The sequence below is a fragment of the Lucilia cuprina genome, chromosome 2 (genome assembly GCF_022045245.1).
Source record: "Lucilia cuprina isolate Lc7/37 chromosome 2, ASM2204524v1, whole genome shotgun sequence".
NCBI classification, from domain to species: domain Eukaryota; kingdom Metazoa; phylum Arthropoda; class Insecta; order Diptera; family Calliphoridae; genus Lucilia; species Lucilia cuprina.
The window spans coordinates 42253035-42279100 of NC_060950.1; the positions used below are offsets into that span (position 1 = coordinate 42253035).

The window sequence follows — 26066 nt, forward strand, 5'->3', positions numbered from 1 at the left end:
GGGTCGGTAACACACAGGATTTTTGCAGGTTGTGTGAGGACGAAGAGGAACTGGAGACAGTAGAGCATATTTTATGCCACTGTCACAGATTACAGAGTCTGAGACTGAAATGGCTAGGTAAAAGATTCCACGATGAACTAGGAGATGTAGCAGGGTGTAACCTAGGCGACATTATGGGCTTCATTAGGGGAACTTTTTGGATTTTCAGTTAATAGACAATTAAGGATTTCCCTTTCTGTTCTCTCTTTGAAGGGAAAATCTCACTCTTCTCATCTCTCCTTTTTTCTGTTTTCTTCTGTTTTCTCTTTGTCTTTTATTAAAGGGATTCACAATGGACTATTGGGTCTCCGAGTGGATGTATACATTGATATACAACCCTTTTAAACTAAACTAAACTAGACAGTCCTTAGCTTTGATATCACGCTTTTAAAAACTTAAAAAATTAATTTAACTTTTTTTAAAAAAAGTCTATAAAATTACTTCACAAAAGTATTCGAATTCAATTAGAAACAGAAGAACGATACCAAAAATAAATCTTGGAATGTTTAAAAACAGATCCTTATAACAAAAATTATTATTCTTAGATACTTCAAGGAATCTATTAAATCCCAATATTAAATTTTGGTTTTATCTCTGAAAAAATAGAAAAACATGGCAAATATAGTCAAAAATCGTAATTTTAATGATATATGAAAATATGGTACAAATGCCCCAAAATTCTGGACCAAATTGTCCAAAAATATATCCATTCGGTTGATAGTTACCCCTTAAAACAATTTTTAGCAAAAAAAAAAACATTCGATTCTAATTTTTGTGTTTCGTATTATATAGTCAAATATGAAATACAGTAAAATTCGTATACTTTTGTGAAGTAATTTTATGAACTTTTTTTAAATAAGGCTAAATAAATTTAAGTAAATGTGAATTTTTAAAGTTTTAAAAAGCGTGATATCAATGCTAAGGACTGTTTAGACAATTTAACAATATAATTTATTAATTTTGCATACAAAATATATTGGTTTCTTTTCATATTATACCTAAATTCGAATACTTATAAGAGACACTGTATATCTTAATACTTTTATTTTGGGTTGTTAAACGATTTATTGACAATAATAATGTTAGAGCACGCAGAGAAAAAACATGGTTGTGGTTTAGTACAACCCCCCCCCCCCCAAATAGGGCCTTTGGGCTTATAAAGAATTTAAATTATCTATTATGTCAACGAAAGTCGACAGAACTTATCTTTATATAACTTTAAATAACACTACCGATTTTTGTAATGATCGGGCTTCATTTGACCCTAGTCCCCATACAAACTCCCCTTCAGAAAATGACTTAAAGGTCAAAATTCATTTACAAACACTAATAACACTTTTAAATTCTACATAAATAATTTGAAGTAGGCTTAACTCCCCCTTCCAACATTTATAAAGATATGGCCATATTTTGCCCTACTCCCCTTTGAACCCCCTTGTTAAAAATCTCTTTTTTTGCCAAAAAAAAAAAAAAGTAAAAATATTCCGAAATAAAGTTAAAAAACCAATCAAATGCTTTTTTTTAAATAATCTCCATTTTTATCATATATACTGACTGGTGTAGGTTATCATATGGTCAGCTACACCCGACCATACATTCATACTTTTTTTTCTTTTGCAACGTTGTGAGAAAATGCATTACCGAAAATATTGCATGACAAAATTTGTAAGTTGACAGTATAGCATTCATTGTATAACAAATGTACAATCAGTGTTGGCTAACATGATTTGACAAAGATAACATAAAAATTATTAAACTAACTAACTAATCACTCTTCTACTGACTTTCAGTATATAAAGACGTATTCTTTACGAGTGAAGTTTACAGCTACATTTTTATTTTTTTCGTAAATTTTTCTTACCAATAACAAAAATCACTACATTATCAAACAACAACATTAAACGTACGCGTGAAAAAGAAGACGATGCTGATGCCTCTAACAGGCTTACGAATAAGAGTAAAAAACCTAAGCCTTCATGTTCTCAGAGAGCTGAGTATTATTAATTATTATTCACCTCTACAAACTCTCGATGATGATACTGATGACGAGATTGCCATCGATAAACCTGTTAATGTTATCATACCTCCTATTACAGTGTTAAAATGTAAAATAGAACAGCTGCATGAAGCTGCAGAGTTTTAAAAATAACAGACTATTCGATACGTAAAATCTCAATTGGCTTGAAACTTTTTTGTACCAAAATAGAGGATTATAATTCGGTATGTAAGTCTTTAACAGAAAATTTTAAACTGGAATATTTTACATACGTTGCAAAAAACGAAAAGCCATATAAGGATGTTCTATTGGGTCTTGGGTCTTGACAAAAGTGATCCTATTGTTATTAAAAACAAACTAATCGCAATGGGCATCAAATGTATTGATGTCAAAATAATTACGAGAGCAAGAGACTGTCGAAATGAACAAATAATTTATGTTGCATACTTTGAACGTAAAACGAGATTTGCTTTGGTTTCTTGCTTTGACAGAAGCTGAAGAATTTCTATTTTGGTACCGCTCAGTACTACGTCCACGCGAAAAATTATTCAATTTTTTTCTAATGCATCAATCTTTTGACATAACATAGAAATATCAGGATTGTCAGGAGTTGATTTCATCTCAAAAAGTTGTGGTGATCGTAGACTCATAATTTTGCCAGCTTGATGTGCCAATGCGCTAACATCACTTACTTGACTTATAACAAGAATTGATCTGACATCTTCAGGCAATTGCTCCAAAAACAAAGTCTTGAGTAGTGCATCATTAAGTTGGCCAGATGCTAAATTTCTCATAACTTGAAGAAAATGTAAGGGTTTCTGATCGCCTAATTGATGGCTCTTTAATAGACGTCGAAGTTTGGACTCTTGAGATTCGGAAAATGTTCCAATTAAGCGGTCCTTAACAGCTTGATACTTACTAGTACCATCAGATGGAGGTGATTCCAAAATGTCCGAAACGTGTGGTTAAAAATTTGAGTCAATATTGCCAATAACATACTGAAATTTGGTTTCATTACGCGTAATACCGGATATTCCAAATATGGACTCAATTTGCATGAACCACAGCTTAGGATTCTCCTTCCAAAAAGGTGGAAGTTTGTGAATACTTGAAGCGGCAATATGTACATTTGAACCATCTCTATTGCTTGATGAAGCATTTTGTGTATTAGAAGCTGTTGCCACGGGAGAAGACATTTTATTTGCAATTTATGTGAAATAAATTAAAATATCGGGGTCACCAATTAAATTCGGTTAATTAAACACATTTATTTATCAAAAATTTAAAAGAACTTCGAAAACTATTTATTGAAAAAACTACAAAACTTCTAAACTCAAATTTCAATGTTAGGATGATTACAAATTAATATTTTTTTAAATTAAAAATTAAAAGTTTATAAAGGTAAAGTATATATTGTGTCCTCACACAACTATAAACTATATTAAAGGTGGGAATACCAAAAACCTAACAAAAATAAGTTAACACAGTGCTATAACTGTCAAATGTTCGGCCATGGTTCAAGCAAGTGTAAGGTGAAAACGTTTTGTGCTAAATGTGCCGGAAACTATAACTCTGCTTCGTGCTATGTAACAGTAGAGAAATATGCCAATTGCAACGGTCCACACAATTCAATGTCACCCGATTGTCCTAGTAGGATTTCTTACTTGCAACTTAGGCAACGAACGCAGCCAAAAAGACATAAACTAACAAGACATACAGGATTAGCTTTTATAATAATACAGACTATAAGAAGAGGTGGAGGAGTAGCAATTATTATTAAAAAAAAATATAAACCATCAACTTTTACACCCTTTAAATACCACAGTTATTGAAAATATTGGCATAAAAATCATTGCTGGAAATGAGTGCATAAATATCTTCTCTTGCTATTTCCCAGGCGGTACAGCTGGAAATGACTCAACTCGCAAACAAGGATTTAAATCAGATGTACGTAAACTTACTTCCCACGATAACTTCATCCTTGGTGGTGATTTCAATAGTAGGCACAGAAATTGGGGATGTCTGAGAAATAACTGTTGGGGTAATTTTTTACAACAAAATCACCACACTCATCATTTTGAAATTGTATTTCCATACGAACCTATATGTAGGTTCCGAGGAGACAACCTTCCACGCTGGACTTTTTCATAACAAATATGTCACAAAATTTTTCAGCAGTAAGGACACTCAATGACCTATGGTCAGACCACCTTCCAATTATTTCCAACGTTAGCTTAATAGTAAATAGAATTGTAAAAAATTATTCCGAGTTTCGCAAAACAAATTGGAAATCGTTCGCGAATTATATAAACAGAAATCTTCCCACAACTGTGAATATAAATGACGTATCGCACGAATACCAAATTGATAATATGATAACAAATTATCATATTATCATTTATGACTCTATTGAAGCTTGTGTCCCCAAAAAAAACCAAGAAAAACGAAATCCACTATACCAGATAACATAAGGATTCTGATCCAACATCGTAATATCTACAGGAGAAATTGGAAACGTTTAAGGGATATCAACGGCCATAACCCAATGACTCGATTAAATAAAAAAATTAGAGTAGAACTAAATAAATTACGAAATCTATCATGGAACAATATGTTATCTACTCTAGACAAATCCTTATGCCCATTCTTGAAAATTTCCAAAATTCTTAAGAAGAAAACAAAAAACATTCCTATCACAAAACACAATGGCGTAGTTTACTATACCCAGCAGGAAAAAATGTGACTTACTAGTTCAAATCATAACATGTCATCACATCTTAGCGATGCTACAACGATTGCATACGTAAACAACACAAACGTTATAAGAAATACTATTGTTGCACCTAACACAGACTATTTTATTACCACATCTAAAACTGTCGATCTTATAAAACGTTTAAAAAATAAAAAATTTCCTGGAATAGATGGTATTAACAACATATGTTTAAAAAGACTTCCAAAAAAGGTATAAAATTCCATACGCTTATTTTTAATTGTTATGTTATTTTCCCCAATTTTGGAAAAAACGCCAAAACCATACCAATTGGTAAACCAAATAAACCTGCAGATTCACCATTATCTTATAGACCAATCAGCCTACTTTCAGCTTGAGAAAATATTGAAAGAAAAATTAACCACATTTATAGAAGATAAAAATATACTACCTCCACAACAATTTGGATTTAGAAATGAACACAACACTTCACAACCTTTAATGAAAATTAGAAAGTTTGTTAAAAACAATTTTAAAAATGGAAAATCTACTGGAATGATTTTATTGAATATTAAATCGGCTTTTGACTCAGTCTGGCACTACGTCCTTATTTTCAAATTAAACCAATATAAATTTCCAATCGAAATTGTTAAAATTATTCAAATTTTTTATCCAATAGGTCATTTTCCGTTTTTATGGGTTCAACTTCCTCCCAACTTATAAACATCTCATCTGGATGTCCACAAGGATCCTGCCTCTCGCCTATTCTTTACAACATATTTACTGCAGACATTCCAAGTGTACCAAACTGTATTACGTCCATATTTGCAGATGATACATCGATATTCACCGCAGACTTTCTATCAGTTGATATAATATCCACTTTAGAAAATGCCCTAGCATCTTTAAATACATATTTTAACAAATGGAAAATTCTTGTAAATCCTGACAAAACACAGGCTATTTATTTTTCTAGGAAACGTAAACCTTTTTTCCTACCTCAAAGACCATTGCGATTCTTAAATAAAAATATTGACTGGGATGATAATGTTAAATATCTAGGTATTCCACTGGATAAAAAACTAATCTTCAATGATCACATATCATTTACTATAAACAAAATACATAAAATCATAAATATTCTATATCCCCTAATAGGAACTCAAAATTAAACTTAGAAAACAATAAACTTATAATAAAAGTAATTTTCCATCCTGTAATGTTCTACGCCGCCGCTGTATGGTGGACTACTGCTAATGTTCATATTAGTAAATTACAAGTAACTCAAAACAAGTTACTTAAAATGTTGTACATGCTACCCTTGCACTATTCAACCCGACGACTACACAGCCTATCTGGCTTTGATCTTGTTTATGAGAAGATAAATAAAATAACCACAAATTTTAACAGAAAATGCGAATTGTTTAGATATTGTCACATTAATGAACAGGTTTCAGCATACATAATTTTATTCCGCTAACATAATTATTCCTAAGCTTTTCATAAAGGTTTTTTTTTATTTTCCTTTCCATCAATATTAATTAAAACACTTATGTTATAAATATTTTTCCTAATTAACAAAGTAGAAAAGGATTCTTAATTTTCCTAAACTCTTTAGAAATTAAGACTACTGTAAAGCAAAGAATTTATAATACCATAATAAATAAATAAATAACTAATTAATATAGTTTGTTTAAGTACAAATCTATTATTTGCGGTATTTTTCCTCTACGTGTAAATCCTAATGATTTACTACTTTAGTTTACATCTTTGATGGAAAACTATTATTAATTCAACGAGTAAACCGTTAACTGCATACTTTCTTAAGGTTAATATCAAATAAAGGAAGACAAATCTTCTCCTTTTATAAAACTACTTATCCTTTGTGTTTTATTCTTTTTGTGCATTTCCTTTTTTTATTTGACCCATATCGGATTGACGCCGAATCATAATTAAACAACATCTTTGCTATATAATTCTTTGCTGGGTAAAATACGGCATGAGAAATAATTCCTTTTGAATACTTAAACAATAAAAACAGCTCCTTAAATTTTATAGTGATTAAAAAATCTGATAATATAAAGTTGTTTCATATAGGCAAAACCAAAATAAAGCTGTAATAAAAATTACATCTTACCTTTTCGATGTTTTTGTCGAATATTGCTTTTCTTTCTAGAAGCATATCGTTTGTCGCCATCAGCTACCCTTCTTCGTTGGTATATAATATCTCTATACCATTGAGCTAAATAAAAGTGTCGAGCATAGTCCCATATTAAATTCTCTTCTTGAGCATTTACTGCCAAAAAATCTAAAAGAATTTTTTGGAGAAATTCTGTTCTTTCTTCTTCGGGGTCTAGTTTTATTTTGTTCTAAAAAAATGATATAATCATTATTATCTGTCTTGTTACATAAGTAATATATAGTACATTAACCGTTGGTAGGTCACCTTCCCTCTCTTGCTCGATTTTTATAGATTTTATCATAGAGTCGATTATGTTAACTTTACATCGAGATTCCACTGTATCTTTTCGTAATCGTGATGCGACAATTCCCAAGTAATCTAATGACACCAAACGAATACTTTGTTCTATAGTTTTATCTGAAACATATCGTACTAGCATCGTTCCAAGTAAGGAAAGCAGCAATTCAGATGCCGGCCATTCAGGCTTATTTACTGTTGAAAGTAAATCGTGTATAAAATTCTCAAAGAGTGGTCGAAAATCTGTTTCATTTGACCGAGATTTACATTTATTAAGAAAAGTTGTGAGAAAATTGCCTCCAATACTTATTGCTACATCATATTTTTTTAACACAATAACATCAACATTTGGCTTTTTTGGTTTTGAGACATCGTTTTGTTCATAATTTATTGACTTTATATTATCATTTGAGCACAGTGAATCGGGTAAAATTGTAGCGCATTGAATTAGCTGTAGAACTAAGGCAGTCACCATTTGTATGTTCCCGCCATTATTAGTTAACTTAAATGGACGAAGATTTTTTTTCGATGATGGTAAACGATCAATAGATGATAAGATATCACCTAGTATGCTGCTTCGAATTTTATCATAGTGCTCCTTTCGAAATATCTAAAAGAAAAATGAAAATAATTTAATTTAGCATATACATATCTACCTCTTACATATAAGATTTTTAGTGTTATAATAATACATCTAATGTTTTGTATCTTAAATTAATTAATTCATAATTATGTATGAATTAAATCATGATAAAAGCATAATGTAAAATTAGTCATAATAAATTTTGCATATAAATTTATCAAATTCGATATCGGCATTTGTAAACGTTAAACTAAAACTCATGGAAAATGGTACGGGCGGTGGTATTTTCTGTAAAAAACTAGACACAGCTTGAGACTATATGATGCATGCAGCATATTTCATGCTGAAATATTCGCAGTGGCTGAAGCAGTAAGGCTCCCATAAAGACACTGGCAAACAAAAATGTTAAACCTAAAGTAGTCAGCAGTTGTCGCAGAGAGCTACAGGTTCTCAACGAATAACACAAATTGAATCTGGGCTGAGTACCGGGTCACAATAACATACATTGCCGCAAGACCCGAAGCGGACATGGACAGAAGCGCAGCATGTCGGGAAGTTTTCCCAGTCCTTAACTTCGGATATATCAATTTCAAAAATTAATTTAAAATCAAATCCGATACACTTTGGAAAACTTCTTCAAAGTACAAACAAACGAAAACTCTCTGGAAACCAAAAGATAGAAATATACTGAAAAAACGTTTGGACCTGAACAATTACATTATCGATTTTAATGCTTTGAGTTTAATTTTTCAGAGGCATGACGAGATTAGAGGATAATAAAGTAGATAAAACTTATGAAACTACGCGATAGGCAGCAACTAGAGCAAATACCATGGAAGCGTATCATTACGACGATGGAGACTATGTCACTGTACAATCCTAAAACTGAAGACATACAATGGATCAGTAATTTGGTCTTGTAAACTCAGACAACTGTGTGGACCTCTTTAAACCTAACCAATAACTCATGTTTTCCCAAATATTAGATAAATAAAAATTAAATTCAAATTTATATTTGAAACATATAACCACTGAACACTAAGAAGTGAAACGCTGACATTTTTTTACAACAACAACGTTACGCTCTTCTCACAGACGAGTTCTGTGTAACTCCAACACATATGTAAGAAACTTACTCTCTCTCCAAACTTCAAAACTTTGTCGCGAAAATTCGTGGCTTATAGAACTTGAAAATATTTTTTATCACTTAACGTTATATTTTATTATTTTTTTGCACACTTTAAATATATTTAATAGCCCGAAAAGATTTAATTTTTTACAAACGAAAAAAAAATTTTTTTTATTTTTTTGACATTTAATTTTTGTTGTTGAAATTAAAACAAAAAAAGAACAATGTTGTAAATTTTCGTATGGTACAAGAAAATAATATTTCAACTAACTTAATTATTATTTCAATATTGCAGATTAAAAATCAAAGATACGTTCATATATAATGTTTATAGATAAATTATGTTGCAAAATATTTAAAGAAATCTTCTAAAATATAAATTCATATGAAATAATTTTTTTTTTTTTTTAGTTTTTAAATCCGATTTTTTGCAACTATGTTGGCTTGAGAATTCTACTAATACATTCTTAGAGTTAGGTACCGACTGACAGTAGACTTAGGTACTTTTTGACAGCGTTTCACTTCTTATTTATTCTTTGCATATTACCCTATATCTGAATCTGGTTTAGTTTTTCTAAACCCTTGATTTGTTTAAAAGTTATTAAAAAATAGTAATCATTCAAACCCCTTTTCTCGAAACAATTTTTTGATGAAAAAAATGGAGACGTACTAAAGTAACTTCGATGTGAACATCTTCAAATTAAACTTAAAAATATTGAATATATGCACAAGTTTTTTAAAAAAGCGAATAAAAAAATATTTTTTCGAGTCTTTATATACATTATGTATAATAGAGTGACGACAAAAATTCGTTGGAACTTTGTTCGTTTGAAACCTACAAAACTATTCTGTTTTCCAGATATTAAGATTGATAAGATTTCGAAATTATATTCGAAAATTCGAAATTATGTTCGAAAATTCGAAGTTATGTTCGAAAAAATTTTTTAGCTCTTTAAATAATCTCTGTGTCATAAAAACTAAAAATAAAAATTTTCGAAGATTCGAATTTAAGTTAGAAAAATTTTTAAAGCCATTAAAACCAGTTCTGGTGGCCAGAATTGTTTGAAATTTGTCAGTCTGAAGTATATTTGATGAAACTACAATGCTATGTTGGAATATTTAAAATTAAGTTAGAAAATTCCAAGTAATGTTAGAAAAAATTTGAAGCTGTTAAAATAATCTCAAAATTGGGGATATTCACAAAAATATAATTTTAGTTCTCTTCAAAGCCAGTTTCTTATATTTTATAATTTCAAAATAATGTTCAGATAAATTATAAAGCTTTTAAAATTATCTCAAAATCGTGGAGATTCACAAAAATATAATTTTTGTTCCTTTTTCTTTCTTTTTGATTGTATTCCAACACTTGGATCCAAAGTTAAATAAATTAATTTATATAATGCTCTATATAATAAAAAAATATAAAATAGCTTTAAAGAGTTAATTTTTTTTGTGGTTATTTTAAATATGGGTATAAGTCAGACGTCGGCGCTAGTATTGTTCTGACAACATCGATCGCATACGAATCTCTAAACAAGAGCATCAAAAATACAAATATTTTATTTAGTTGCTTGACAGCATTCAACAAAGCAGTTTGATGTCGCTTTGTTAAAGAAATTGCAAACACAACTTGAAAAAACAAAAACAACTTGCAAAAGCAAGAGCATAATTTACAAAAACAACGTACACTCTAAATAATTTTCTAGAATGCATAACAATTAAAGTAAATAAGTTAATCTTGTTTCATACTTTTTTTGTAAATTTTAATTAGAAATGTTATTTCTATGTGAAGAAATTATCATTCTTAAGTACATTGATTACACATTGTTTATAAATATTCGCATTTTACTGTAATGCAATTTAATCTTCAAAATTAAAAATAACCAAATATTTTTTCCAGTGCAATTTCAATGAAAAAATGCTAATAGTGTGTGTGTAGTGGTGATTTTTTTTATCTGCCTCTCTATCCGCCGGTATATGGTATAAATTTTTATATATTAATTATTGTAATAAATAATATTTTGAAATTAAGCATATTTTATAGTTTCGCGAAAAACTCATTTTTGTAATATTATAAAAAAAATATTACATTTTCTAATTTACTTTTATTTTAATATCTGTCAATTCCATTTTTTCAAATTCACAAACCACTTTTCAATCCAAAAACCACAGGGTGTACATTAGAGTGCTCCAAAAAAACTAAGTTTCGAATTTTGTACGCCGTTTAAGGGTTAAATCCCTATGAGTTCTCCCAAAAATATTGAAATTTTAACAAAGTATCAAAAACTAAAATTTTAATTTTGAATCGACCGTCAAAAATATCAAAATTTTTCGACTATAGCTGAGAACAGGTTTACGTTATTCTATAAGGACAAAAACTCATATTCAAGTAACTACAGATGTATTTTAAGTAATACAATTGTTTTATTAGAATATTTTCAAAAATATGTTTATTTTTTTATCACATTTCGAATTCAAGTGCTCTATGACACGTAATGGCCTGTTGAATTTTTAATAACTTTTACATTTTTCAACCAATTTTTGTGTTTTTTATCTTTTTGTAACGATAATTCTGTGTACATTACGATTCTTTGACAATAAAATGCAAAGCAAATTATTTAATAACAAAACTTTTGTGAAAACTGAAAAATTGCATAATTTCACCTTGTAAATGCATCTTTAAACTTCAGAGCCGTTGCGGCACCAGTTAACGTAATCATATTGACCTAATTTTTTGCACGACTTATTTTTATAACCCATAGAACAATTCTAGAGGGGGACGGCCTGTAGGATAATTTTTTTCCTTCATACATATGTACATATATATTTTAAAATTATTTATTTTTAAATTTAATTTAATTCTTGTTAATTCCGGTTTTTTGAACATACATTGCATTATCATAAGGTGTCTTTATATTAACCAAGTTTCAGCCAAATTGAGCTATAAAATAAAAACTCGTTTTCTAGTGGATAGAATGGAAGTCAAACGTCATGAGTATCAAATATTTGCATGTATCGTTTACGGCTTTAAATGTTATTAGAACTTTTATAGGGTATAAAATTTTCAATATTTTGGTAAAGATTATTTTCGCGGATCAATAGTTGTTTTCGAATTATTTTGTTTTCATTTTTCATAGATATGTTAATTAAGAATATCAATTAGATTTATACTAATAAATATGTTTTGAGTAATATACTTGCATAAATTATACTTCTTTAATTCTTATAATTCATTTATCGACTTATTAGCACAGCGTCTGTTTATGCAAACTTTCAAATTGGGTTTAAATTTGCAATTTCACTTTCAATTTGAAATTAGTTTTGTGGACTTAATTTACTCCCACCAAATTTCATAAAAATCGGAATGCTAAATATAGCCTAATTTGTTTTTTCATATAAGTACCTCAAAGACTTTAACTAAAAAGTTCCTATCGCCCCAAAAAGTGATTTTAAGTCAAACAGTGCATCAAAAGGTGAGTGAGTATTAGAGTATTTAATTATTCGGGTTTTTGTCTTATTCGATTTATTCGACAAATAATTAATTGGGGTTTAAAGTTAATAATCGTATAATTCAAAATTTTAATAATATTATTTCTTTTCTAATTAAATTTTTTAATAATATTATTTCTTTTCTACAATATTTTTCTTCCAAAAAATTATAATTTTTCACTTCTTAAAATTCAATTCTATTAAGTTTTTTCTCAAGTATTAGAAATTATTTATTTTCATGTGAAATCCTCTTCTATATAAACCTCGTTTTATGCGTATTTATTTTATGCAAATTTGAATTAGTGTGGTTTCAAAATTCTAAAATTTTTCTTTGGTCCAAATACATCCAAAAAAAAGTTCCCTACAAAGTACTACTACTGATTTTTTACCAATTCCGTTTCGGATATATATAGTATTGTTCAAATTCATTGTACACTAAGATTTTTTTTATTTTCAAGAAATTTTGTACATACACTTCTGTTAGGGATAACCCTGTCAACCACTTTACAATCTGGCATTCTTACGTACATCTCAACTACGCGTCTTTTTCATAGTTTTGTAATATTCTTTAATAAATAGATTTTAAATTTAATATTAAAAGTTGTCTTTTATTTACACAAGCCTAAAAAGCACAACAAAAGTGGCGACGAGTGAAAATCGGAAATTAATGACTTGATTTTTCGCGAAAACAATTTGTTACTGGAAAATAGACTACAGCAATAATGTCCGACGACAAAATTGTTCAACTTATGGCGCAGCAGACGCAGATGATGGATTTTCTAGCAAAACTCCTCCAAGGATAAGAATCAACAAAATGTTTGTCAGCAGAACAATAAGCAAGCACCAGCAGGGCAGCATTAATGGAGTCCCTCACACACTCTATGACAGATTTTGTCTATGAGCCTAAAAGCGGATTAGTTTTCCTGGCATGATATAATCGTTTTATACAAGTCTTGGAAAGAAAAGCTATTGTTCTTTAAGAACAAGTCAAGGTTGCACTTCTCTAGAGAAAAATGTCCGAAAAAGCCTACTGAGATGACTCTCAAGGAGACAGTGGAAAAACTCAACTCTTCGGTAAAGTAGACACAGAGGTTAGTCAGCGCTAACATAAAGACAATTATTGTGCCAGTGCTAAAAATGGTTATACACCCAAAACAAATTACACTGACAATAACAGCGGCAACATCAAAACTAAAACCCCAAAGAAGTTCAACACATCAAAGTCAGGCTACCGTACCAACGCCGTATATTCTACAAAACGGTTACAGTTCCAAGAAATACGTAAATACATTGAATTAAGGATTAATAATCAACCTGTTCGATTACAGATTGATACTGCATCTGACATATCAATAATATCAACAACAACTTGGGAAACTATTGGTAAGCCTGAGGAATTTACTACCAATGACAGCGCCAACGACGTCAACACTAACAAATTTGTTTCTCACGGTGATGGACGTTCAATGCTACATTACTGACATCGAAAAATTGAATATTATGGGCATAGATTGGATCAAATCATTTAAGCTTTGGGATCAACCAATATCAGCCAGGTGTCGTCAGATTAAATTTGAAAACGATATTTCTGAATTCAATGTAAAATACCCTGCCGTATTTGATAATTCGTCATTAGGACTATGTACTAAGTACCAAAGTCCATATACAACTACTACCGAACTGTAAGGAAGTATTTTTACCTAAACGTCCTGTTCCCTTTGCTGTCAGGACGGAAATCGAAACTGAGCTTCAAAGACTTGAATATGCATGTATAATTACTCCCGTAGATACATCATGGGCTGCACCAATCGTTGTTAGCCGAAGAAATGGTAAAACAAGAATTTTTAGAGACTACTCCACCGGTCTCAACAATATGATAGAGCCAAACTAATATCCTTAGCCAACGCCTGAGGAAATATTATCACACTGTCACGACAGCACTGTGTTTACACACTTAGACTTGCATATCTGCAAGTTGAAGTCGATGACGAAAGTAAGGACTTGCTTACTGTTAACACCCACAAGGGTTTATAGAAATTCAACCGTCTCACACCAGGTATAAAATCAGCCCCAGGGGCCTTCCAACGTATAATGGACCAGCACTGTGCTGGCATTAATGCTGCAAAAGCTTATGATTTACTCCAAAAGGAACAGCAATTCCAATGGACAACACAGTGTCAAAGATCTCTGGATGAATTTAAAAGCTTTCTGACATCAGAACCACTTCTGACGCATTACAACCCGAACTTGCCAATACATGTCGCAGCTGATGCATCATCCCATGGTATCGGGGCAGTCATATACCACGCTTTTCCCGATAATAGCATCAAAGCCATACAACAAGTATCCCGTTCGTTAACACCAGCCGAAAAAAACTACAGCCAAATAGAAAAGGAAGGATTAGCGCTTATATTTGCTGTGCAACGTTTTCACAAAATGCTTTTTGGAAGGAAGTTTACACTTCACACAGACCACAAACCGTTATTGACAATTTTTGGTTCCAAAAAGGGTATTCCCGTTTATACCGCCAATCATTTACAACGTTGGGCACTTATTTTACTTGCATACGACTTTGAGATAAAATACACCAACACACATGATTTGGGCATGCCGACGTATTGTCACGTCTCATGACAAACCATCTGATGATTTTATCATCGCATCAATTTCTATGGATAATGATATTAGAAGTGACCTCAACGAATCTGTTTCAGCTATTCCTGTTTCCTACAACATGGTCGTTCAGGAAACCAAAAATTATGCTACTCTTCAGAACGTTATTCACAACATAAATCATGGTTGGCCTGAAAAATAAAGTATAGATTCATCATTATTTCCATTCTACAACAGACAAGATTCACTATCACAAATTGATGACGTCATACTATTCAACACCCGTATTGTGGTTCCAACAATTTTTCGACCCAGAATACTCAAGCAGCTACATAAATGGCACATCTCAGATGAAAGAAGCAAATCCATCGCTAGAAGCTATGTGTACTGGTCGAATATCGACAAAGATATTGAGGACTATAATAAAAAGTGTTCAAATTGTCAACTTAATGCTACAAATCCAGTAAAAACAGATCTCTGTTCGTGACCTTTGACAACACGTCCTCTTGAACGAGTACATATCGATTATGCTGGATCCGTGAAAGGTAAATATTACTTAGTTATTGTAAACGCTTATTCAAAGTATCCAGCAATTTACGAAACAAATACAATGACAACACTTGTTACGATAAACCAAAAAGAGAATTTATAACACCGGAGACCTGGTATACGCAAAGAACTTCAGATCCAATAAAAGTTATTGGGTTCCAGTAGAAATAATAGAAAAAGTGGGCAATGTAATTTACAACACTTTAATAAATGTTGGAGATCGTAAAATTCTTGTTCGAGCTCATGCAGATCAACTAAGATTGAGAACTCCAACTGCGGACACACTACAAATGGAAAATTCATAACTACCATTGGATATACTACTGAATGAATTCCAGATTGCTTCACCTGTAGCTTTTAGGGATGGCAATCGGGACTGGCTATTACAAATCTTCAAATCATCATGTTTGTAAAGAAAATGTTAACTAAATATGTATTTAAATTAAATCAATCTAATTAGTTATAATTTTTAAATAAAACCTTTTATAAATTCATAATTTCTTAAACTGGTTAAATACACACTTTCTAAATCAAAACAAGTAAGAAATTATAGTCGGAAGGGGCCGACCATATAATATCCTACACCTGTTACAAAAAGTAAGTAGTATTGAACTTGATTTTGCAGCTTTTTGTCGAGATACGAGTATATTAAACGTAATTATGAAATTTATAGCCCTTTTCGGCGGGTTTAGTTGTATGGGGGATAGTTGAAATATTGGACCGATGGTCCATTATGGTCCGGAACCAAAAATGATCGTACAGGTGGACGAACATAGCTAAATATAATATGCAGTGCCGAGGTCCTGAATGGCTAATTAGTGCGTAAATAAATTAGTCGTTAACAGCTCCCCTCAGCGTCAGGGTAAAACGCTGTTATAAGATATTTGCCTAGTCCACGTATGCCGTCACTGCGTGGATGGTCCGTCCGAACAAGCATATTCGTGGGATCAAAATTGAGCCAAAACATTTAAACAAAAAAAGGAAGAGGTAGTAGCGGACAGAAAAGACGTACAATGTGACGAAAGGGTAGTAGAGCTAGACACTACGGCTTTCGGGGACCGGACTAGTGAGGATGGTGGGGATACAGACCTATCATTTGACGGAGGACTGACACTGACTGACATTCATGCTAGGATCTTGAAGCATGAAGAACAGATTCTAACGGACTGTAATGAGGACGACCTTCTAGGGTTGTCGAAGGACTCCTTTGGAGAATCCGGCGCAACACAGAAGTTCGGGGAGATGGATCTGTCATCCGACGGGGAACATAACACCACTGTGGTGTCTGCTCACGGTCGGATGACAGAGTCATCCTCTCCTACTGACGAGGCCAAGGAGGACCAATGTAGCCTCTCGGAAGAAGGTCGTCCACATGGCGTAAAGAACGCCAATCTCGTTCGGCAAGCCGCCGTGGAGGAGTCGCCTAGAGCCCCTCCACGAGATCTTGCTAATGCTGGTCGAACGAAAGAGGATAGGGCGAAGAACGGCAACCGGAAATCTCTGGCCTTTCTGGCTAAGATGGAGCAGAGAGATCCGGCGTCGTTCTCATCAAAGGAGAAGTACCTCGTCAAGAAGCACAAGCATGACGTAGCTAGATTTGAAAGAATCTATGGTCCTGTTAGTGTTGTCTTGGGGTGGCCTTCTAAGGAACAGCAAGCAGGTAATGATGATGGCCAGGTATGCACTCACAAGGGTGTGGGGCCTTCAACATCGGCTGCTTGTCGTGACGAAAACAAAAAGGAGGATGGTGTTATTGCTGCCGAAGCGCTCAGGGCCTCGGCGGGAGCTGCGGGTGGCAACAAAACATCATCGAAAGTGGTTCCAGGGGCGAAGAGGGAAGGGAATCCCCCAGCTGCTTCTAATAAGGGTCCTCAAAAGGGGGCCATTAGGAGAACCGGGTCTGGAGGTGGCCAGAACTCCAAGCTAAAGGGGCCCAGAAAATCTTCGTCGCTGAGAACGGCTGGTAGAAACCCGGCTAGCACCTCTAATGAGACTCAAAAGGGGACCATTAAAAGAGCTAGATCTGGGGATGATCAGCCGACCTCATCAACGAAGAAGATGAAGAAATCCACGAGCCTGGATGGAAACTTTCGAGCGGCTATTATAGATCAGTCTGATCCGAATGGGAAGATCAGTCCCGAGCTTTGGCAGCTGGTCGAGGGCAGGTTCCTGGACGAAATCGCTGCATACAGTGGTAGCCCAGATGACGTATCCTTCAAGGGTGCAGACTGGGCTAGGGGCATCAAGATTGTCAACTGTGGCAATAAAAATTCCTTTGAATTTTTAAGGGCCACGGTTGCCAAGCTTAGAGACCTTAGTCCGAACTCAAAGCTCGAGGTGATTTATGCATCTAAATTACCACTCAGGTCAATAGTGACAGTGTGGATTCCACCACCCATAAGACCGGTGGACACCATACTGGCGGTATTGGCCAAGCAGAACAGTAATCTCCTTACAAACCAATGGAAGTTTGTTGCTTCAATGGTTTGCAAGGAGAATACAGGGAGGGATTTCCGTTTCGCTGTAGACGACAAATCCCTCGAGATCTTGGATGGGCTGAGGGGAGTTGTCAACTTCGGACTTGGAACTGGACGGTTTAGATACTCTAAGCATGACAGATCCAAGGAAGCTGCGGGTGGTGCAAATAAACCTGCATCATTGTGAGGCAGCTTCAGCAGAGTTGGCAAGGTTCATCACCCATTCCCAGACGGACGTGGCCCTAATCCAAGAACCATGGCTAAATAACAATAGGGTTTGTGGATTAGCGATCACGGGATATACTTTGTTCGTCCCGTCCACTGAGGATAAGGTTAGAACTTGTATATTGGCAAAGAATGAACTTAATTTTCTAATATCTCATTCTTTTAGGAGCGGTGATCTAACCGTTATAAACAGAGAGATCAAGGGTGAGCGGTTGCTCTCGGTGGCCTCAGTGTACATGCCGTATGAAGCTATAGAGCCGCCTGGTGTAGAGGTGCTGACGGCGTATGCAATGCGGAAGGGCGCTATCCTGTTACTAGGCTGTGATGCAAACGCACATCACAGTCAATGGGGCAGTGCTGACATTAATAAAAGAGGTGAGTTAGTGTTTAATTTCATTACTGCATGGAATCTTATTATCAGTAATAGGGGCAATATGCCAACGTTTAGGAATAAAGATAGGGGAACAGTTATTGATATTACCCTTACTATCCAAAATGAGGATCTACCGACTATTCGTTCTCTGACCATAGCCGGATTACCTTCACAGTGAATTTGAGTAAATCCAAGCAGGAACCCTTTAGGGATCGTAGGAAAACCGACTGGTTAAAATTCTACAACAGGGTCCGGTCAGGATTTTCGCAGATGGATATAAATGTTCTGCGGTCCCTCGAATTGGATAAGGTTGTAGACAAATTTACCAGTGTGTTAACGGAGAGCTATGAGCTATTCTGCCTGAGATGTCTAGGTTCCGTAGAATTTTAGCCAAAGACCCCAAGGCCTTAGGTTACATTCAGCGTGAAGACAACTCGTGGATGGAGTTCAGCTCAGAGACACTCTATTTGCTTATGGAAACTCACTTCCCAGGTTGTGCTGATATAGATGATATGGACTTAAGTCAGGGGGTCCAAGGACCTGGGGCTTCTAGTTATTCATCTGGTCATATTGATGAAATAGTCACTAGGGACAAACTGGGCTGGGCGGTGAACACTTTTGACCCATATAAATCACCGGGTCCGGATGGTGTTTTTCCGGCCATGCTCTGTAATATTCCTGAAGACGCATTGGCACTTCTAGCTGATATTTTCAAGAGGTGTCTCCTCACGGGATACCTTCCAAGAAGGTGGAGAGAGGTTAGGGTAATCTTTATTCCTAAGGCCGGTAGGGCATGCCACTCGAAACCTAAGGATTTCAGGCCTATCAGCCTATCGTCTTTTATACTGAAGACTTTAGAACGTCTGATAGATCTTTATCTCAGGAGCAATATAGATACCCGTCTTATTAGCAATGCTCAACATGCCTACATAAAGGGTAAGTCGGTTGAGAGTGCGTTACATGAGGTGGTTGGTTGTATTGAGCACGGTTTAGAGCATAGGGAATATACTCTAGCCGCGTTTTTAGACATAGAGGGCGCCTTTAACAACATTAGAATAGAGGCCATCAGAGAGTCGTTAGTCGTACTCGGAGTTCAGGATTTCCTAGTGAGTTGGATAGTATCGATGCTTGATAGCAGAATTATCAACTCAACCTTAGGGGATGATAGGATTCGTAAACGAGTTACCAGGGGTACACCACAAGGAGGAGTGTTATCTCCCCTACTATGGTTACTGGCGGTCAACTCTATCCTAAGGATCTTTGAATCTAAAGGTAGGAAGATAGTCGCTTATGCGGATGACGTGGTGCTACTGGTCAAAGGTAAATTTCTCCCGACGATAAGTGAGGTCATGCAGTCAGCACTAAGTGATCTATCAACCTGGGCAAACAGGAATGGGTTGGGTGTGAATCCATCTAAGACGGAGCTAGTACTTTTCACTAGGAAATATAAAGTTGAGAGTTTTAGCTTGCCGAGATTAGACGGCGTTGAACGGAAATTATCAGAAGGAGCCTAGTATCTAGGGACCTTCCTCGACCAAAAAATGTCTTGGAAGAAGAATATACAGAAACGGCTTAAAAAGGGGCTCAATGCCTATTACACGTGCAGAAACTCTATTGGTAAGAATTGGGGTTTGCGACCAGACATGGTAAATTGGATTTATACGTCGGTAGTAAGGCCCATCATTACCTATGGTTGTACTGTGTGGTGGGTAGGAATGAGGAAATGCAGCTACAGATTAATACTCAGTAAGGCTCAAAGGTGTGCTTCTATCGGCATAACAGGTGCCAGGGGCAGTACACCGCAAGCAGCATTGGATATTATTCTGAATCTGCTCCCAATTGAGAAATATGTTGAGAGTGTAGCAGCTAGGAACTTATTCAAACTGTTTGAATCAGCTCTAGTAAGACCAAAGCGGGTAGGCCACACTAGAATACTGTACGAGGTATTAAGACACACATTACTAGGGGGTCGGAAGTGACGATTTATGTTGATAGTCAGGCAGCTCTTAAAGCTTTGCAGTGTAAAACGTTACATTCTAGCTTGGTAAACAGCTGCAAAAAGGACCTGGAAGGGTTAGTCAGGTTATACACACTCAAGCTGTGTTGTGTACCAGAACACTGTGACATACAGGGTAATGAGATTGCAGATGAATTGGCCCGACAGGTCTCGGATCTGGAGCTCGATAGAAGGGTCAACTCGGTAAAACCCCCCATTTGTCATTACTATATTTCAAAAAAAAACACCAACTAATCCTGGTACAGTAGACTGGATTATAGGGTTTCTAGAACACTATGGCCGAAGTTAAATCCAAAAGCAACCAGAATGCTATTAGGATTGGACAGGAAGAGTACAAGGATTTTATAACCGGACACTGCTCAATTGGAGCCTTTAGGGGTGATGGGGTCGGTAACACACAGGATTTTTGCAGGTTGTGTGAGGACGAAGAAGAACTGGAGACAGTAGAGCATATTTTATGCCACTGTCCAGATTACAGAGTCTGAGACTGAAATGGCTAGGTAAAAGATTCCACGATGAACTAGGAGATGTAGCAGGGTGTAACCTAGGCGACATTATGGGCTTCATTAGGGGAACTTTTTGGATTTTCAGTTAATTCTCTAAAATGGAGATTAATTCAGAGGAGCTATAATTTTAACTTATTGTTCATCGATATGTTAAAACACATAAAAATACACATACATATTTACCCATTAGATCCCAACCATCTTAAAATTAATCAATTTAAATTATTTGTTGCAAAATGTATCTTATTATGGGTTAATTTAAAATAAAATTTAAGAAAAAACAATTTAAATTTTGGAAATTACATTTTTGGGCTGTACTCGGATGGGTACAAAGGGACAATATACAAAAAAATAAAAAAATTTTAAAGAAATTTTTATTTTTTTTAATATTTTGATACTTTCCTACATAAAAATTAGAATCAATTAGTATTGAGAATTTTTCTATTAGATTTTCTATGAAATGTATAGAAATTCTCTGTGAATTACCGTATTCTGTGAACTATTTCTACCATTTATTGATATTTGTACTAAAATAAATTAATTAAAAAATCATATGGGATATATTCTTCACTGGCACTACTGTCATACAATTCCATTCAAAGGAAATGTTGTCTGCTAGATCATCCAGTAATTACTGTATTTTTGTCTATTTCTTGGCAATATTTGGAAAAATAATGAAAAATACTAAATGTGAACTGATTTTATTATAAAGATTAGCAGTAGCCTTCTAAAATTTTTACCAAAAAGGACATAAACATCCTTAAAAGATAATTAAGATATATGAAAATATAGGCATGGATAGTCCCACCGTACTCAAGCGAGTACACCAATATTTAAGCTTATAAAAATAATATTAAAAACAAATTTATAATTATTTTTTAAGAAAATAATTATGGATCTGTTTACTTTATTTTTCAATTCAAAATGAAGGAGATGACATCAAAGAAAGGTGCAAAAATTTAAAAATTAAAAAACCGTTGTTTTTACCCTTAGGACCCTGTAGTAATATTCCAAAAATAAATTTTTACAAAAAACTCAGTGCATAATATGGATAATCTAGCATTACGAAACCGGCTCTTGTTAATATTTTTATCACTCTTATAAACCACCTAATAACTATTCTTCATCTGAAATATTTTAGCCTTCTCATGTGTCGCTGTCTATTGGAAGGAGATTTTTATCATATAAATTGATCTTACCAGACATAACTGGATCCGAGCTTATTAGGAACCTATAAAATTCCTAATCTATAAGTTCCCTATTATTTAGGAACATAAACACACATAGTGCTGGTTAGGATGAACTATGTAATCAAAACCAGCTCTCAATTCTTTGTGAAAACTGGACTTGGGATCGTTAGTACTTTTTACTCACGACCATGTGAGTATAGTAGGTATTAAGAAAAATCAAATTATTAAAGCCAAAATATTGTAGTTTAATACATAATTTAAATGTTACTCAATACCTATTTAAAACACTACATAAATCAAAAAATAGCGCAAAAATGGAATTTATGAAAAAATAATAAAAATATTTTCACATGTTTTTTTTTTAATTCATTCTTTTTTTCGATTACACTTAACTGACTGTTTATTATAAAAATATCACTTTTAAAGTATTAAAAAGGTTATAAAGTTCCAAATAGTCCAAATTTATATTATTTCAATTTTTTGCAAAAACAATAGAAATTTCTCAACTTTAAAGCTATGTAGCAGAAAAATTCAACAACATACGACATTGACATTTTTACTAGTGATGTAGAATTTTGTACTCTTTAATCGAGTAAAAAGAAGTTTTCAAAAAAACTGATTTTACTTTTTCAATTAATCTCCATTTTTCTCAAATTCAACCCTTTGTAAGTTGTACTGCTGTACACAATCTTTGGACGAGTTTACAATAAATAACAAAAGGTTTGTCACGCTTTTTATAAAAAGTCGGTGTTAATAAAATAGGGTATTAAATACTCTACCAAGAGTGAAAACCGCTTATATTTATTAGTTTAAAATTTATGAAAAATAAATTTCTTCGCTTGTTTAATTAATTTAATATTACCTGATTTTTTATTTTTTGTCATTGTATGTTTAAAAATAAGAACAAGTATAAACAAGTCGGACATAGTCGGACATGGCCGACTATATGATACCATACACTAGTAAGTATGTTTAAAATGTGGATTATTATTCTATTTTATTTTATTTGTTATTTACCTTAATTCTGTAATATTTTTACTTGTTATTGTCTTTTTCTTATAGGGGCTTGTAGGGGAGCAGGGATAAATATGGGAAAACCCTTATAAATTTAGGTAAATAAATTTACATCTACTTCAAAGTTTTTTATGTAGAATTTAATCGTGTTATTAGTGTTTATAAGTGAATATTGACCTTGAAGTCATTTTCTGGAGGGGAGAATGTAAGGGTTCTAGGGTCAAATGAGGCCCGATCGTTACAAAAATCTGTAGTATCTTTTCAAATTCCATATAGTGGTGTAGGTATAAAAACGAATATACACTAAATACACAAAATGCCAAGAATGGAGGATTAGAAGAAATTAATTTATTAATAAAACTTACCGTTGTAACTAGCTCTAAACATACAAACTGCAATGTATCGATATTATCCACAAAAAATGGCTCAATCGCAAGTGTAGAGAGAGGTAATACAATAGTATCTACAAAAATGCATTTGTCAAATAACATTACAAAAACTTTCATTAATTCAACGACTTTAGAATAAAGTAAATGAAGATTTCGGTTGTGGTTTTGATGAGTTTTTGTTTTTTTTCTATTGTCGTTTTTCTTCATACTTTTTACAGTATATACGGAATCATATGACGGAAAAATAGTCTCCCTCAATTGAAATTGAATGAATTTGATAATAAGCGATATATTGTCTTCTTGCAGGAATTTTAAATCATTCACTGTTGAATATATATTACAAATAAGTAAACAAGCCTCAATTGCGTTCAATATTTTTTCCATAACTTCATCGTCAAAAATTTCATCTTCATCATCCTATATTTCAAAAAGAAAAAATATATTATTAAAAAGTAGAAAAAATCAATTTAAATTTACTTACTGGACCTGCAGAGTAATTTTTTGCTAAATAAACATTACGCATAGCATAGTTTATCAATAAGGTTAGCTTGTTTTTTGGTATTAAATCCAGAACATTTTTGGCCTTAAGCTTTGCTACGTCATTGCTCATGGTATTTAACATCTTGGCCGAAATGCACTCTATATTTTCATCAACGTCATCTGAATGAATAGTTCAAAAAAATATATATTTATATACATAAAATTAACTACATACCAGACTCGAAGTTCGGTGATTCCGTGTCATCCAATAACTCAATTATTTGTTCCATATTACGCATAAATTGCTGATATGTTTGTGAACGTAGAACATCATCTTTTGAACACTTAGGGATATGTGCAGACATGTTACGCTCTACTCTTCGTACTTTTGGCTTTGTAACTTTAAATAAAAAATATTACTTTTAGTAAAATATTTAAAAGGTTGTACTTTAAAAAATTATAATTAAAACATAATTTTTAATTTTATTTTAAATATTTTTATTATACATCTGTTTTGTTGAAAATAAATTTTTATTTGTTGAAAAAAAGATTCAAAAAAATAAGCATGATTCAAACCCGTATTACATTAAACTACTTAACGGATCATGTACTCCATTGGTTTTTGCAAAAAAAAAATCAAGTATTTGTTGTTTAATATTTATTTCATCTGATAAATATCACAAACAACGAATTTGTTTTTTGTTTTGGATTAAAATTTATTTTCAATACAAAAAATATCATGATGGATAAATATATTTTTTTAAACAGAAATGTTTGTTTTTTAATATCAAACAAGTAAGAGTGCTATATTCGGCTGTGCCGAATCTTATATACACTTCACCATAGTGTATTTTAAACATCTTTTATAAATTTTAAATTTTTTCCCGACTACATTATTATTACATCAAAAGCTAAACAAAAAGAACAACAACAGCGCTAAACGAAATAAAACACAAAATACACAAGGCATCTAAACATACATAACGAAAAACACAGAAAAACAAAAAAACCAACAACGCAATGACGCCAACAGCATCCAAACCAAGGGTGCCCAAGCCCTATGCGCTTGCTACTCTTTTGTTTTTGTAAATGCGCTTAGCTATAGACCAAGGCGAATTCATATAAGGTGGTGTTAATCAATCAGCTAATAATTTTTTTTAATTCGCCTGGTTTTCCTAGCTGTCAAAGTTTGTTGTTGTTTACATTTTTATATTTAAAAATGTCCGTTAAACAGAGAAAAACTTCGTTAATATTTTAAATTATTTATGTAAAAAATTTGAAAATACCAAGTGTCTCGTAAACAAATATCATTTTATTTAAATAATGGCATAATTGGTATGTATACATATATGTTATTTAAGAAAAATATTTTTTTTATTAAATGTTAACATATTACACTATATTGTTTTATATTTTATATTAAAATTGTGTAGATAACGTGATTAACTAAAAAAAATCTCTTCTGGAACACTTAATATTAAGAAACGCATATGAAGTATTTACCCGGCTGGCGGCAACTGACTTCTACAAATTAAACGATATTGTCTTATATATACACTATGTAGATAAAAAGATTAACTAAAAAAAGTCTGTTCCGGAACGCTTTATATAACAAAACCCATATGAGGTATTTACCCGTCCGACGGCTGCTACATTATGGCCAAATATAGAAAATTACTCCGCCGGAGTAGAATTATCCATTCGCAACAAATATTCATTCAATCGTAATATAATATTTTCATGAATATGTACTTTTTTATGTTTACGTTTTACTGGCACTTACTTAAATTTTGCAAATTAAGCTG

The 26066-nt window shown here is 33.0% G+C and overlaps 1 protein-coding gene across 1 annotated transcript in view; it reads right to left on the minus strand.

Moving 5' to 3' along the window:
• Positions 1-26066, minus strand: part of LOC111684819 (nipped-B protein) — a 193100-nt gene that overhangs the window by 142629 nt on the left and 24405 nt on the right. Inside the window, exons 4-8 of the mRNA XM_046956292.1 lie at positions 24497-24661; positions 24263-24441; positions 23758-24198; positions 7175-7837; positions 6886-7117 (exon numbers count right to left, since the gene is read on the minus strand). Of these exons, the coding sequence (XP_046812248.1) occupies positions 6886-7117; positions 7175-7837; positions 23758-24198; positions 24263-24441; positions 24497-24661 (1680 nt within the window). The remainder of the gene's footprint in view (positions 1-6885; positions 7118-7174; positions 7838-23757; positions 24199-24262; positions 24442-24496; positions 24662-26066) is intronic.